This window comes from Dama dama, chromosome 29, assembly GCF_033118175.1.
Source record: "Dama dama isolate Ldn47 chromosome 29, ASM3311817v1, whole genome shotgun sequence".
NCBI classification, from domain to species: Eukaryota; Metazoa; Chordata; class Mammalia; order Artiodactyla; family Cervidae; genus Dama; species Dama dama.
The window spans coordinates 37,992,935-38,008,370 of NC_083709.1; the positions used below are offsets into that span (position 1 = coordinate 37,992,935).

At 40.0% G+C, this 15,436-nt stretch overlaps 1 protein-coding gene across 3 annotated transcripts in view; it reads left to right on the top strand.

The window, feature by feature from the left end:
* FREM1 (FRAS1 related extracellular matrix 1) overlaps positions 1 to 15,436 on the top strand; it is a 171,194-nt gene that overhangs the window by 12,369 nt on the left and 143,389 nt on the right. For 2 of the 3 annotated variants that reach the window (XM_061132200.1, XM_061132199.1), the window contains exon 2: positions 10,470 to 12,842. In XM_061132200.1, coding sequence (XP_060988183.1) covers positions 12,606 to 12,842 — 237 coding nt within the window. In that variant the 5' untranslated portion in view covers positions 10,470 to 12,605. The remainder of the gene's footprint in view (positions 1 to 10,469; positions 12,843 to 15,436) is intronic. The other variant, XM_061132198.1, reaches the window with a different exon arrangement.

Here is a 15,436-nt window from a genome sequence, read left to right on the forward strand (position 1 = left end):
CCCAAAGCTGCACTATTATTTCTTAACTGTTCTTCCCTTGTCTCTGCATCCTCTCGCTTCCCTAATTAGTGACTATTTGAACCTGCCAGTGGAAACTCAGGGAAGGTCACAGTGGCTGAATGAAGCCTATTTCCTGTAATCAAGAAATGGGGGACAAAGAAAGATTTTTATGTTTGGTGGCTCCACAAGGTCTGGCTTACTTTCATGATCTAGAGTCAGTTCAGTTCAGTTGCTCAGTCGTGTCCAATTCTTTGTCACCTCATGGACTGTGGCACGCCAGGCCTCCCTGTCCATCATCCACTCCAGAGTTTACCCAAACTCATGTCCATTGAGTTGGTGAGGCCATCCAACCATCTCATCCTCTGTCATCCCCTTTTCCTCCTGCCTTCAATTTTTCCCAGCATAAGGGTCTTTTCCAATGAGTCAGTTCTTCACATCAGGTGGCCAAAGTATTGGAGTTTCAGCTTTAACATCAGTCCTTCCAATGAATATTCAGGACTGATTTCCCTTAGGATTGACTGGTTTGATCTCCTTTCAGTCCAAGGGACTCTCAAGAATCTTCTCCAACACCATAGTTCAAAAGCATCAATTCTTTGGTGCTCAGCTTTCTTTATAGTCCAACTCTCACATCCATACATGACTCCTGGAAAAACCATAGCCTTGACTAGATGGACCTTTGTTGGCAAAGTAATGTCTCTGCATTTTAATATGCAGGTTGGTCATAGCTCTTCCAAGGAGCAAGTGTCTTCTAATTTCATGGCTGCAGTTATCATCTGCAGTGATTTTGGAGCTCCCAAAAACAAAGTCTGTCACTGTTTCCACTGTTTCCCCATCTATTTGCCATGAAGTGATGGGATCAGATGCCATGATCTTAGTTTTCTGAATGTTGAGCTTTAAGCCAACTTTTCACTCTCCTCTTTCACTTTCATTAAGAAGCTTTTTAGTTCTTCACTTTCTGCCATAAGGGTGCTGTTATCTGCATATCTGAGGTTATCGATATTTCTCCCGGCAATCTTGATTCCAGCTTGTGCTTCTTCCAGCCCAGCATTTCTCATGATGTACTCTGCATATAAGTTAAATAAGCAGGGTGACAATATACAGCCTTGACATACTCCTTTCCCTATTTGGAATCAGTCTGTTGTTTCATGTCTAGTTCTAACTGAAAGGAATATTATTGGACTAAGCACCTGTGATTTAGGGTGAGCTGCATGGGTTAGGAGACATTGCATGGGTCTGGATGTCAGGAGACCTTAGGTTCCAATGCAGGCTCATTTCCAGATTATGGATAATCTTGGTGTTTAAAGACAATTAAAGATGACAATTTAGGTGATACACACAAACTTAACACTTTATGGAGTGAATAGTCTCCTTTGAGAGAACTGCAAATGGGCAAAAGGCGAGAAGCTTTTATAAGATAATGAATAAAAAGAAAACATCTGATTAGCTGGGGCTGGGTTGACAAAGTCAACCTTCTTTAGGGTAAGAAGGTCCAGAATTGGTGTTTGGGGATTGGCTGACTAAATACACCGTGTTTCTGGTCAAGCAGAACATTTACAGGGACATGAAGGTTTGGTTGGCTGACATGGCATCCTGGGAGGGAGTGGCTCCGTCTTGGGCCTTAACAGTTATTTCAACATTGGGTAAAGTCACTTAATTGCCATAGGGCTTCCTTTCTTCTGTAAAATAAATGGGCTTCTACATGAGGAAATCCAGTGTTCATGGACATAAAAAAAAAAAAAAAAAAAAAAAAAAGCCAAATCTCAAGTAAATAAAGGAATGCAAGTTAAAATAGTGACAGGCTACATTTCACTTGGAAAGTGAGGAACAATTAAAGGGGATGATATTGAATATCAGTGGGACCAAGGCTGGTAAGGGGGTAGATTAGTGCCATCTTTCCATGTAGTATCACATCAAGAACCTGGTGTGCTGCAGTCCATGGGGTTTCACAGAGTCAGACATGAATGAGCAACTGAACTGAACTAAAGAAAGTCTAAAAAAGTTGTGCATCCTTTGACCTTATAATCCCACTTCCAAACAACCATCAAAAGGAAAGAACTAGAAAAACAAGCTGATTTAATTAAAGATTTTTCAACACAATCTATTAACCTAGTAACTAGCTCAATGTAACAATGAAATGACTATAGATGTCCATGTAGAGGAGGCAGTGCACAAATGAAAAGTAAAGATCACAAGGAATGTTTAATAATATGGAAAATGCTTAGAAAAGAATGTTATATTACTGAAAAAGAATTATATGCAACTCTTTTTATAGTGTAGTTCTAATTAAATTTAAAAACTGTGTACATATACATACTTAAGAAAACCTAAGGGTGTTTTCTTTGGGTGTTGGGAAAGTGTATTTTTTCCTTTTCATTATGTTTTTATATTTTTGTCCTTTAGTTAATGAGCATGCATTTCTTTTATACACACAAAAGGAAGTTATTTTCAGAAAAAGCTAAATTGATAAATGAAATGAAGGATAAAAACTGATTGATTTCTGAGTGTTCTTGTAAACCACACATCTGTGATTTAGATTCCATTTTAGAAAAAAATTGGCAGAATGAAGGAAGCAAAACGTTATAAACAAAATCAATACATATTTTATTGATTTAATAGAGTGGAATTTGGAAGTGGCTTGCTTGCCTTGAGGCCTTTAAACTGTGCTTGTAGTGTAAGGAGTTGGAACACTCAGATATGGATAGGCAGGATTTCTGCGTTAATTAAATGATCTTAAAGTAACAGCCACTTCCTTGAAAGAACATTGCCTCCAGTGAAACTTTAACTCCTGCAATAGCCAACCATTACTGTCTGGGACCATATAGGAAATTGTTTAGGGTTTGCATACTGTAGGAAAAAGGCCCCAGGGATAGTGAAGCAATAGCAGAGTTTAAGATTTTGTTGTAATGCGAAGTGGTATAATATAGCAGTTAAGTGCACAGGTCCTGGGGTCAGTAAATATGGGTTATAATTGCAAGGACACAGACTTGAGTCAAGCTCAACACGTTGGGCCAGTAACTTAACCTCTTTTACTTTATTTTCCCAATCTGTAAAATCATTGCTTTTGAAAACCACTGTCGGAGTTGAGATATCGTATACAAAGTCCTTTGAACAATGCCTAATCCATAGTAAGCACTTAATATATTGTGTTTTTTACATGATTATGATGTCACGTCCTTAACTCATGGTTTATTTATCTATAAAATCAGCATGATAATAGTAACTGCTTTGTAGGTTTGTTGTGAGAAATAAATGAAAATAAACATATAAAGAATATGTCTCAGACACACACACATAGTAAGCAAAAAGTACTAGTTGTCAAAAAATGAGAAAAGACATTCAGCCTTCCATATCTGTGCATTTCGTATGTATGTAGCCAATGACTGAAAATATTTGAAAAAAAATTCCAGAAGTTTCCAAAAAGCAAACTTTGAATTTGCTGTGTACTAGCAACTATTTACACAGCATTTACATTGTATTAAGATATGATAAGTAATCTAAAGATGATTTAAAATATATGGGAGGATGTTGCATGGGTTATATGTAAATGCTATGCTATTACTGCCAAAATATTGACTTTCTCTGCCCACTGAACCTGAATAAATCCTCTGCCAACAGAGAACACAGCAGGCTAGTACCTCAGGACGGTGCCTCTCTTCCTTGTGGAACTGAGAGACTTCATATAGCCTGGGTCTCCTGGTTTTAGGGTAAATGATAAGACTCAGACTAATAAAGTGAAAGTGAAAGTTGCTAAGTCTTGTCTGACTCTTTGCAACCCCATGGACTATACAGTCCATGGAATTCTCCAGGCCAGAATACTGGAGTGAGTAGCCTTTCCCTTCTCCAGGGGATCTTCCCAACCCAGGGATAAAGTCTTGCATTATTCTTCTTGCTTTGTTTCAAAGCCATGATAGCTGGCAACAGGTAGCCAGGTAATTGGGTCCCTTTGTCTCTGGTCTATTGTGCTGTGGCCTTCTTTCTGAAATGTAGAAAGAAAGAAAACTACTAGGGATGGTCTGTGGTAAAGGTAAGCACCAGGTGCAGGATATAATTAGCACAGAATTAAAGAATAATAGGTGCAGAATGTAGCTCCTATGGAGTTAGGGGGCCAATAGGTGCAGGATGTAGTTTACACAGGGTCAGATTTGTTGTTCAGTTGTTCAATCATGTCTGACTCTTTGAGACTCCATGGACTGCAGCACACCAGGTTTCCCTGTCCTTCATTATCTCCCAGAGTTTGTTCAAACTCATGTCCATTGAATCAGTGATGCCGTCCAACCATCTCATCCTCTGTCGTCCCCTTCTCCTGCTGTCTTCAGTCTTTTCCAGCATCAAGGTCTTTTCCAGTGAGTTAGCTCTTCGCATCAGGTGGCCAAAGTATTGGAACTTTAACTTCAGGGTCAGCTTAGTTTGGAGAATAGTAAGCCTTGTTGTAGACTACAGATTAGGAACACTTAAAGTAAAAATTAAGAGTGATCAGTCCTGCTCACTGTTCTCTTTATCTTCTTTGTTCTCAGGAGAGAAAAGAAAGAAAAACTCGTTCCTCTTTTTTCCTTTTCAGTGCAACAGTGTCACTCAGGACTTGAGCATCATCCTGCAGTTTGGTGTCTGGGGGAGTGGGGGTGGGGCCTGGAACCAACCTCCGTGGACACAGAGGACAACTGTACTAAAAATTGTTAAGAAAAAATGTTAGAAGTCGCAATCTATTTCTTTCTTCTCCAGTATTCTATTCTCCCTTTCTGAGAGAATTCTCTCTGGAAAAGCCATGAAGGGTAAGATCGCTGAGGATCCTCTACCCTTGTGGGATCATTGAACAATTAAAACTCCATCAGAGGTGATGAGCTTCTTGAAAGAGAGGAACCAGCTTTGTATTTGTGTATTCTCAGGACTGTTTTTTTGGGCTTCCCAGGTGGTGCTTTTGGTAAAGAATCCACCTGCCAATGCAGGAGACACAGGGACTCAGGTTTGATCCCTGGGGTCAGGAAGATCCTCTGGAAGAGGAAATGGCATCCCACTCCAGTATTCTTGCCTGGAAAATTCCATGGACAGAGGAGACTGGTGGGCTACAGTCCATGGGGTGGCAAAGAGTTGGACACCACTGAGCACAGGGCTGATTTTGTAGTGGCTCAAAAGCAGCTCTATGATGGAGGAAATGGAGCAAGATTGTCAGGATAGTGGACAGAGCGCTTTCCCAGGTTGCCAGAGCCCTGATTCTCCCAGGCTCTGCTGCCTCTGGCTATGATCTCAGGCCAGCCTTAGACTGACTCCTTATTGCTTGTAAAAGGAGCAATTAGACTTCTTTTTTTTTTTTTTTAATTATTATTATTATTTTTTGGTCATACATTGATATGAATCAGCCATAGATTTACACGTATTCCCCATCCCGGTCCCCCCTCCCACCTCCCTCTCCACCCGATTCCTCTGGGTCTTCCCAGTGCACCAGGTGCGAGCACTTGTCTCATGCATCCCACCTGGGCTGGTGATCTGTTTCACCATAGATAGTATACATGCTGTTCTTTTGAAATATCCCACCCTCACATTCTCCCACAGAGTTCAAAAGTCTGTTCTGTATTTCTGTGCCTCTTTTTCTGTTTTGCATATAGGGTTATCGTTACCATCTTTCTAAATTCCATATATATGTGTTAGTATGCTGTAATGTTCTTTATCTTTCTGGCTTACTTCACTCTGTATAAGGGGCTCCAGTTTCATCCATCTCATTAGGACTGGTTCAAATGAATTCTTTTTAACGGCTGAGTAATATTCCATGGTGTATAGACTTCTTTATCTCTCTCAGGGAAAGAAGGTCAAAGCAGGTGGTGGATCTGAAGTCCTTGGTAAAGTCTGTCTAATTCTTAATTTTCTCAACTACAATGCAAAAGAAGAGAACCACTTTCTCTGAGTTTTGACAGTTAAGTTTTTCCCTGGGGGCAGTTCTCCTGATTTCCAGTTCATTGTTCCTGGGTGAATCAATTTATATCACATTTGATTCGGAATCATTTCAGCTGTTCTATGGATAATTATATTCAGCTATGAGTTTGTGTTTAAAACTTTATCCTTGATGCATATAAATTACTTTGAAAATTAACTTGAGTAAAATCATGGTTTCAAAAATTCATTGTAAGTCATTCCATGATGGCTTCTATGTTCCTTCTCACTGACGTCTCACAAATTTTAATGTAGAGTACAAGTCAGAAAATCTTCATTCTAGTCAAAGATCTCAAAATCTCTCTAGGTTTTAGTGAGTGGGAATGGATTGATCATGAGTTGGCCATTTTTTACTCAAAATGTTACTTCTCTATTAGTTTATTTTCTTTCTTAAACACTTTAGGGTACTTGTAGGATCTGAAGCTGTGAGTCATGAGGTAATAACTTCAAATATAGGGAAGATAAAAGATTTTGTTGTTTATAGCATCTTTGGTTGATTGGTGATAACTATCCAGAGTGCCGAGAAGGATATCAGGCCAGTAGGGGCTCTGCAAATAGCACAGCAAGCCAGCAAAAGCTATGATAGACTATGGATGATGTTTCTGTGTTGGGCAGATATGGGGAAGGTGCTTGTATTGTGTAGGTATCATTGTAAAATTATTCAGAAGAGCAATAGTAAATATGAATCTCTTCAAGGCACATTATTATCATTGTCCATCAAGAATTTCCATTGCAGAGAGAAAGGATAGCTGGGATCCAGTTTTTTTCCTTGCTGTGCACAGATTATCTCAGATACATATGATGTTATCTCAGATACATATGATGCCAACATATGATATCAGCATATTTTTATCAACATGGAGCATACATTCTCCTCTGATTAAACTGAATGTGTAATTATGAAATAAACTGTTGGTTGTTCAGTTGCTAAATTGTGTCTGATTCTTTGTGACCCCATGGACTGTAGCATGCTAGGCTCCACTGTCCTCCACTGTCTCTCAGAGTTTCTTCAAATTCACATCCACTGAGTCGGTGACACTATCTAACTAGCTCATCCTCTATGCCCCTTCTCTTTTTCCTTGCAATATTTCCCAGCATCAGTCTTTCCAATTCCTCTCTACCAAATTAAACGTTACTAAATCATTTTCTTCTGTTCAGGAAATTTACTAAGAAAGTTTGGATAGAGAAACCTTTCTGAAATTTTTTAAGGAAGAATTCAGAGCAGGGTGGTTTTTCCACTTTGCAAACATCTTTGAACATTTTTGTTGGCTTGTACAGGTATCTTTAGAATACATGATTTCCACATGAAGGAAAAAAGGCAAGAGTGGGAAATGGCTTGTAAGAGCATCATTGATTTACAGGGTTAACATGAGGGTTGTGAAATACTGAGGAGCAGCTGAACTGTACAAGCAAGCAGACAGAATTTGTTTCTATTGCAGCATCAAATTAAGTCCCTCTGGCGAAAAGTCAGTTAGTTTATAAGAGTCCTTATGGAATCTGACCACCTTTTTGCTTCCCCTTGCAAAAATGCTACCAGTCATTCGGCTGACCCTGAGGTTGCCCACAGCAGTGATCAGAGTAAGCTGGGGACAGATGGATTCTGAGGCTCTGACTTGGCCCTGTGTTGGGGTCAAGAAATGGAGTTCTCAAGATGTGTTGTTAGGTTTCCCACTGGGGTGTTGTCCAGTAAATATTGGCTGCCCCTGGACATTGCAATTTTGTATCAGAGATAAAACAATTCTATCATTTTATTTGGTGGAGATAAAACGAATTATCATCTCTGAAATCTTGTTTGATTCAGAATCCTAATTTCCTTTACTATTGTTCTGTGGGTTTTTTTTTTTTTTGTTGTTGTTGTTGTTGTTATTTACTTTTTTTTTTTTTGGCCCTTTTCTTCTCTGTTCATCCAAATCTTTCTCTCTTTCCCCTCCCCTGCCACCTTCTTCAAGTAAAAATTCAGAAAAATACTTTCCATGTAATATCTACATACTCGGTTTTCTCAACACCAAGAGAAAAATATAAGAGCAAAATTAGAATATGAGTAACACACAAATATAGCATACTCTTTCTGATCTGTAGTGCACCTAATTTGGTAGACCAGTTGACTGAAGGATGAATTTTGCTTGATTTTTGAACTTGGAAATTATTACTCTTGTTCTCTTCATCACTCCCTAGTTGTGTTGCTTCAGGTTGTTTCTGAAATATTAGGATTCAGTGTTTTACTACTATCTCTGTCTTAGGACACTGAGGAAGAAAAAGAGAAAATCTGAATGTCAATAGAATATATTTTATTTGACTTATACTGAACTTTATTCTGTTGCCTGCTGCCTGCATCCAGGACCAAGTTCTGCCATTCTGTTTTTCTTGAGACAAGCTTTGCTGTCTCATTCCTTTGACATATTTTGTAATAGTAGTGTTACATTTACATGGGGCTTTGCAATTAAGAAAATATTTCCACATGGACTATTTCATTTGGCCTCTCTGGGACACTGGAAGAGGCAAGATGGATGGCCCCATTTTTGAAAGAGGAAACAGATGTTCGTAAAAACCAAGGTTAGAATCCAGATCTTCAGATTCATGTCTACCCTTCCTACATCACTGTGACACAAGGAGCCACAGAAACAGATTTACTTTTCTTTCTCCCCTTTCTCTTCCTGGTAGATGAACATTAGAATCTTGGTTTTTGACCTTATTTTCTGATAAAGGACTTACTATGATAGAGAAAGAGCTATTGCCCCATATGCTGTTAGGTAAGAAGTTACAATACTTAGCTGATTAGTGACTAAATGCAATTATTATAATAAAAAAACTTGAAGAATAAGGTGGTTATTAACAGTGTAAAAGTTCAGTCACAAATAATGAAATATACCCCAAATAAAAGTGGGTAGCTCAGCTGGTAAAGAATCCACATGCAATGCAGGAGACCCTGGTTCAATTCCTGGGTCAGGAAGATCCATTAGAGAAGGGATAGTCTACCCACTCCAGTATTCTTGGGCTTCCCTGGTGGCTTAGCTGGTAGAAAATCTGCCTGCAGTGCAGGAGACCTGGGTTCAATCCCTGGATTGGGAAGATCCCCTGAGAAGGGAACAGCTTCCCACTCCAGTATTCTGGGCTGGAGAATTCCATGGACTATCCATGGGTTCACAAAGAGTTGGACATGACCGAGCAACTTCCACTCACTCACTCAACAGTGGCTTAAACTGGAAAGCAGTTTACATTCCCTGCCAAGTAAAATTCTGGAAGAACAGGCTGGTATGCTGACTTTGCCTTGCAAATGCCCCGAACACCCACACTCCCTCTGGCTCACTGCTCTGGTAGCCTGAAGTGTGGTTCTCTTTCTTAGTGCAAGGCAGCCTTCTCAATCTGGGCAACAAAAGGGAAAGAAGCATAAAGATAAACCCATGAATAAAAAGGAAGTTCTTACTTTCATGAGAGAAGTAGACATGAACAATATAAATAAGCAAATGTATTATGTTAGGTGGTTATCACTGCTCAGGAAAAGGACCTGGGGATGAGATTATCATAGTTTTAATGAGATAGCTAGGTGTGGCCACAGCATCAAGGTCACATTTGATGGAAAATTTGAAAGGGGTGAGGTAGAAAGAGGGATGTCTAGGGGAAGAATGTTTATGCCAGAGGGAGCCACAAATGGGAAGGTTGATTTTGGTTTGTTTGAAAAAAAAAAAAAAGCAAAGATGCTAGTGTGGCTGGAGAAGGGTGAGCAAAGGGAAGACAAACAGGAGATGAGAGAGGTAAGGGGGAAAACAGATTACATGGTAAAATACCTTACAGGCCATCACAAGGCCTTCAGCTTTCACACTAAGATGAGAAGCTGTTGGAGGTCTAGGGCAGAGAAGGGATGTGATATAAGTAAAATCCAATAGGCATCTTGGCTGCCATGCTGAGAAATGCCTAAAGGGGAGGCAAGAGGAGAAGCAGGGAGGTCCAGTAGGATGCTCCTGTAGTCCAGTGGAATTGGTGGTGGCTTGGACCAGTGCGGTACCAATGGAAACAGTGAGAAGTATTTGGATTCTTGATATGTTTTGAAAAAAAGTGGTGTTTTACATTGCTGTACTAACGCATTACTACAAACAGTGGTTGAAAACAACACAATTGATTATCTCACAGTTTTCACTGGTCAGAGTCCAGGATTGGCTTATCCTGGTTCTCTGCTTCAGGTTGTCATCACCCTGAAATCAAGGTGTCCATGGGTGTCCCTTCTTATTCAGAGGCTTGAGTCAGGAAGAACCTTCTCCCAAGCTCATTTAGGTTGGCAGAGGTCATTGCCTTGTGACAGCAGAACTCCTAGGGGCAAGCTTCTTTAAGTTCATCAGGAGAGCCTCTAGCCCACTGGCTAAGAGAGTCTTAGTCATGAGAATGACATCCCATCACCTTTGTTTTATTCGGTTGGTTGAATGTATCATTAGTTCTGTTGTCACTTAAAGGGAGGGAACTTCTGTGTACTAGGAGACTGGAATTTATTGGAGGTCACCCTAAGGTTCTGTCCACCACAATGAACAAACAGTTTTATTTGTTTGTTTACTTAGATGTGTGAAGCAAAGAAGAGAACAAATGAAAACCTGGAGTTGCATTTACTGAGATAAAGAAGACCCAGGGAGGGGAGATCAAGAGCTCAATTTTGGCTCCAGCAACAAAAACAAAAAACTGAGCTGCCTGTTACACACCCACAGGTTGCTGTGTCCTTCTCCGAGGGATCTTCTTGACCCAGAGATCAAACCTGTTTCTCTTAGGTCTCCTGCATTGGCAGGCAGATTCTTCACCACTAGTGTCCCCTGGGGTGTGTTCACGTGCACCCACAGGGAGATATCAAATAGTTGCATGTATGATTTAGAATTAAGGGAGAAGGTGAGAGATATAAATGTAGGACTCATTAGCCACATTTAAAGTAAGTGGTATTTAAAACCAAGGAATGAGGTTGCTAGGGAGTTGAGAGTAGACAGAAAACAGTTCTAGACCTGGAGGTCCCCAACATGAAAAAGCCAGAGAGTCTGTGGAGTAGCAGGAAAGAAGGGAGATGAGTGTCTGAGAGTATAGAGTCCTTGTAGTATCCTTTATAGGTTGATTTAATTCATTTCAATCTCAGAAAGCGAAGTTTTTTTCTTTGATCTCTCAGTTTGGGGAGACACCTACCCACCCTGCTGGCTCTTTCTCTCTGAATGCACTGCTTTTTTGAATGCCCTTAGATGTCAGAGGTTAATGGAAACAAGTTGTGAAAGTTCAACAAACAGTTTGCATTCTTGCCCAAACAAGCCAACCTAATTCAGCCTGAGAGTGTGTAACATGGTCAGTGGGAGGGTGGTACTGTTTTATTTTGGGACTGACTGAATAGAAAACAGGCTGCTCTGTGAAGCATGTAACCCCTGGTGTCAGGTGACACAGATCAGGCACTACCTCAAAAGCAAAGGCTTCAAACAGTGACAAGAGAATGAGCCTTCCACTAATGTCCTAGAAGAGGATGAGACGGGCCTTTCTGTCTACACCTTCTGACATTTATTTTCATGTATAGAAATCATTAAAAGTATGAAAGTGTAAGGCCTTTCCATGGGCATAATGAACTATGCTTTGTTCACCTAATCATATGTTGGAGTTAAAGATATGTTTCAATACCATTTACTTTGGGTTAAAATCATTTCTGTTCTCACAGGACACAGAAAAAAAATCATGAAATTCTAAGTGGTTAAAATAGAAAAAAGGACTCCACTTGGGCAAATTCACTACTTTCTAAGTAATTAGCATTGTAGATGATGTATAAATGTATGTACATCTGCCATGTCATTAGCTGTGTATGTTGAAGCTATGTTACTCAATTCCTAGTGCTTGTTACACCTAAAACAAAACCCCAAATGTTCACTTAGAAAAAAATATCTTTTCGCCAATTTCCACTCAAGCATTTCTTAGGTGTCTTCATTGCCTGGCAAAGTGTGCACAGGTGACAAATTATTAAGCCTTTTTAAAAAAAGTGGGTAGCACTGATTCAGAATTAATCATGTTTTCAAACAGTGGGCAAATAATTCTATCAGTTCTCTTGCACAAATTTGGTTACAGTCCTCATTTATCAAGTGAGGAAACAGAAGCACAGTTTGACAACTTTCTCTGAAGGCAGGGGAGCAAACGCTGCCCTTGGCAGTGAGGCGAGCTGACTCCTGTAAGACCACACAGCTGACATCCTGGTGGGGACCCGTGGAGTCCGGAAGCAGGAGTTACCGCAGGGGAATGAAATGACTGCATTGCTTTTCACATGGGCCTGGAGGTCAAGTTAGTTTATTTGTTTTTAATTTAGCTGAAATTATAGGCTAGTTGAAAGATTCCTTTGACGGTGGGGGTCTTTTGAATGAGTCACATAAACTTTTGGTTTCTCTCTCACTTTCCTCCAACCCCTTGTCCCATTTGCAGGATTAAAAAAGCACTTGGGAGGTATACATTAATCTTGCTGGCGTTGTCAGGAGTGATCAGCGAGTTTTATTAAAAGCTCTGGGACTGCCTGAAAGACCTCCTTGTCTGAGTTTGAAATGAAAGGGACACATTAAGATCTTGGGGCACGTTGTCAGGACCCTTCTCCCTGCCCCTTGGACTATGAGCTGACACCCCTGGAGGAAGCCAAGAAGCCCTCCTTTGTTGAAGGGATTTTCCTGGTGAACGGAAACGACTTGGCCCCTGTCGGCATGAGCTCTCTGAGCTGGGCTGGGCTTGGTGCCCTGCTCCTGCTGCTGCTGCTCTCAGGCTGGGCCAGCTCCACCTTTGTCCGTGTTAACCAAGGGGTCAGGGTGATGAAGGGCAGTTCTGCCTTCCTGTCTCAAGATGACCTGAAGTTCACCATCCCCAAAGAGAAAGATGCCTGCAAAGTGGAAGTTGTGATGAATGAGCCAATAACCCAGAGGGTTGGGAAACTCACTCCACAGGTAGGTCATATCTGAGATTTGCTATTTAGTAGTGTGTATGAATCTGAGTGTGTGAGAATGTTAGGGAGGGAGGGGGGAGAGGAGAGAGAGAGAAAGATAAAAGGTCTTCCTTCAAGCTACCAGAGGTGAGTGATGTTAAGAAGTTCAGATTTGAAATGGTGGAGCTGCAATTGGTTGGCATAATAATGTGTTGTTTTTTCTATGCAAGGTGAAACCTGTTAAATTTTTTTTGAGGTATAATTGACATACAACATTGGTTTCAGGTGTACCAGGTAATGATTTGATATTGGTCAAAACTATTTTTGAATGTTCTTGGCTGACTGTGAATTACAAAACCAACAGGAGTTACTCCTGTTTATGTTAATACCTGTGGTGGAAGGCTGGTTCACACTAATGGATGGATGGATTTTTAAATGAAAAATACATAAATTGACAAGTCTTTCCAATTTATCCTCTTTATTGAAGAGAATGCATGTAAAGCTTACTAAGATCAGGGAATCAAATACCACTCATTTTAGGTACATCAGCGCTCTCTGAGAAACTTAGCGGGGAAACAGAGAGAGGAAAATGGGGACAGAGAGAGACAAAATGAAAACAGGGCCAGCCTTCCAAGGGTTGGAGTGGGCAGTCTCCTGTGTAGTGTGATATGGACAGTCTTTATGGGGCTATAACCGCCCCAGATTATCTCACCCTGGCCAGTCAAGGTGCCTTTGGATAAGATGTCAGGGTTCCGGGACAATTTTAGGACACACTTGTACCACAGAATAGCAAAAATAAAATGTGAAGACATTTTCATCTATTACCATCATTCAAACAGTCCCTTGAGTAATGGAAGAGATCTGGAAAAGAGGTATGAAGATACTTTAAATAGTCACTGTTCTTCAAAAATGCTCACGTACATTTTTTTCCTTTTAATCATGGCCTTGGAGACCTTGTCATTTAAGGGTATTCTGTGCTCAATCCTTTTGTAGGGTAAAGAGTTATCCTCTAATTCACTGGGTTTAGGAAAGCCTGAATTATCAAATATTTGTTTAAAGTAAAAGTTTTTCTCTATACACAGTAGAATATTACTTCTGGTATTATTACTTCTTACTGTAGTTTAACTTTCCTCTCAATGCAAACAGTTTTGATAATATTCAACACTGGATGTGACTACTTCTTCTGGCAAAATACATCATTTCTATTTGCTGAACTGTGAGCATCAATGTTCTTTCTGTCTATTTAGCTGAAAATAAAAAAATCCATCAGCTTATTCAAAAGTGATAATAGATGTTGTAAAGAAGAACTAAAGAGACAGAGATAGGGGACTTCCTTGGCAGCCCAGTGGTTAAGACTTTGCTTCCAGTGCAAAGAGTGTGGGTTTGACTGATGAAAGAAATCAAAGATGACACAAATAGATGGAGAAATATATCATGTGCGTGGTCAGAAGAATCAATGTAGTGAGAATGAGTATACGACCCAAAGCAGTCTATAGATTCAGTGCAATCCCTATCAAGCTACCAACAGTATTTTTCAGAGAACTAGAACAAATAATTTCACAATTTGTATGGAAATACAAAAACCTCGAATAGCCAAAGCAATCTTGAGAAAGAAGAATGGAACTGGAGGAATCAACCTGCCTGACTTCAAACTATACCACAAAGCTACAGTCATCAAGACAGTATGGTACTGGCACAAAGACAGAAATATAGATCAATGGAACAAAATAGAAAGCCCAGAGATAAATCCACACACCTATGGATACCTTATCTTTGACAAAGGAGGCAAGAATATACAGTGGAGAAAAGACAATCTCTTTAAGAAGTGGTGCTGGGAAAACTGGTCAACCACTTTCTAAAATTAGAACACTTTCTAACACCATACACAAAAATAAACTCAAAATGAATTAAAGATCTAAATGTAAGACCAGAAACTATAAAACTCCTAGAGGAAAACATAGGCAAAACACTCTCTGACATAAATCACAGTAGGATTCTCTTTGACCCACCTCCCAGAGTAATGGAAATAAAAGCAAAAATAAACAAATGGGACCTAATTAAATTTAAAAGCTTTTGCACAATGAAGGAAACTATAAGGTGAAAAGACAGCCTTCAGAGTGGGAGAAAATAATAGCAAACAAAGCAACAAAGAATCTCAAATATATACGAGCAACTCCTGCAACTCAACTCCAGAAAAATAAATGACCCAATCAAAAAATGGCCAAAGAGCTAAACAGACATTTCTCCAAAGAAGACATACAGATGGCTAACAAACATATGAAAAGATGCTCAATATCACTCATTATCAGAGAAATGCAAATCAAAACCACAGTGAGGTACCATCTCATGCTGGTCAAAATGGCTGCCATCCAGAAGTCTACAAGCAATAAGTGCTGGAGAGGGTGTGGAGAAAAGGGAACCCTCTTACACTGTTGATGAGAATGCAAACTAGTACAGCCACTATGGAGAACAGTGTGGAGATTCCTTAAAAACTGGAAATAGAACTGCCATACAACCCAGCAATCCCACTGCTGGGCATACACACCAAAGAAACCAGATCTGAAAGAGACACGTGCACCCCAATGTTCATTGCAGCACTGTTTACAATAGCCAGGA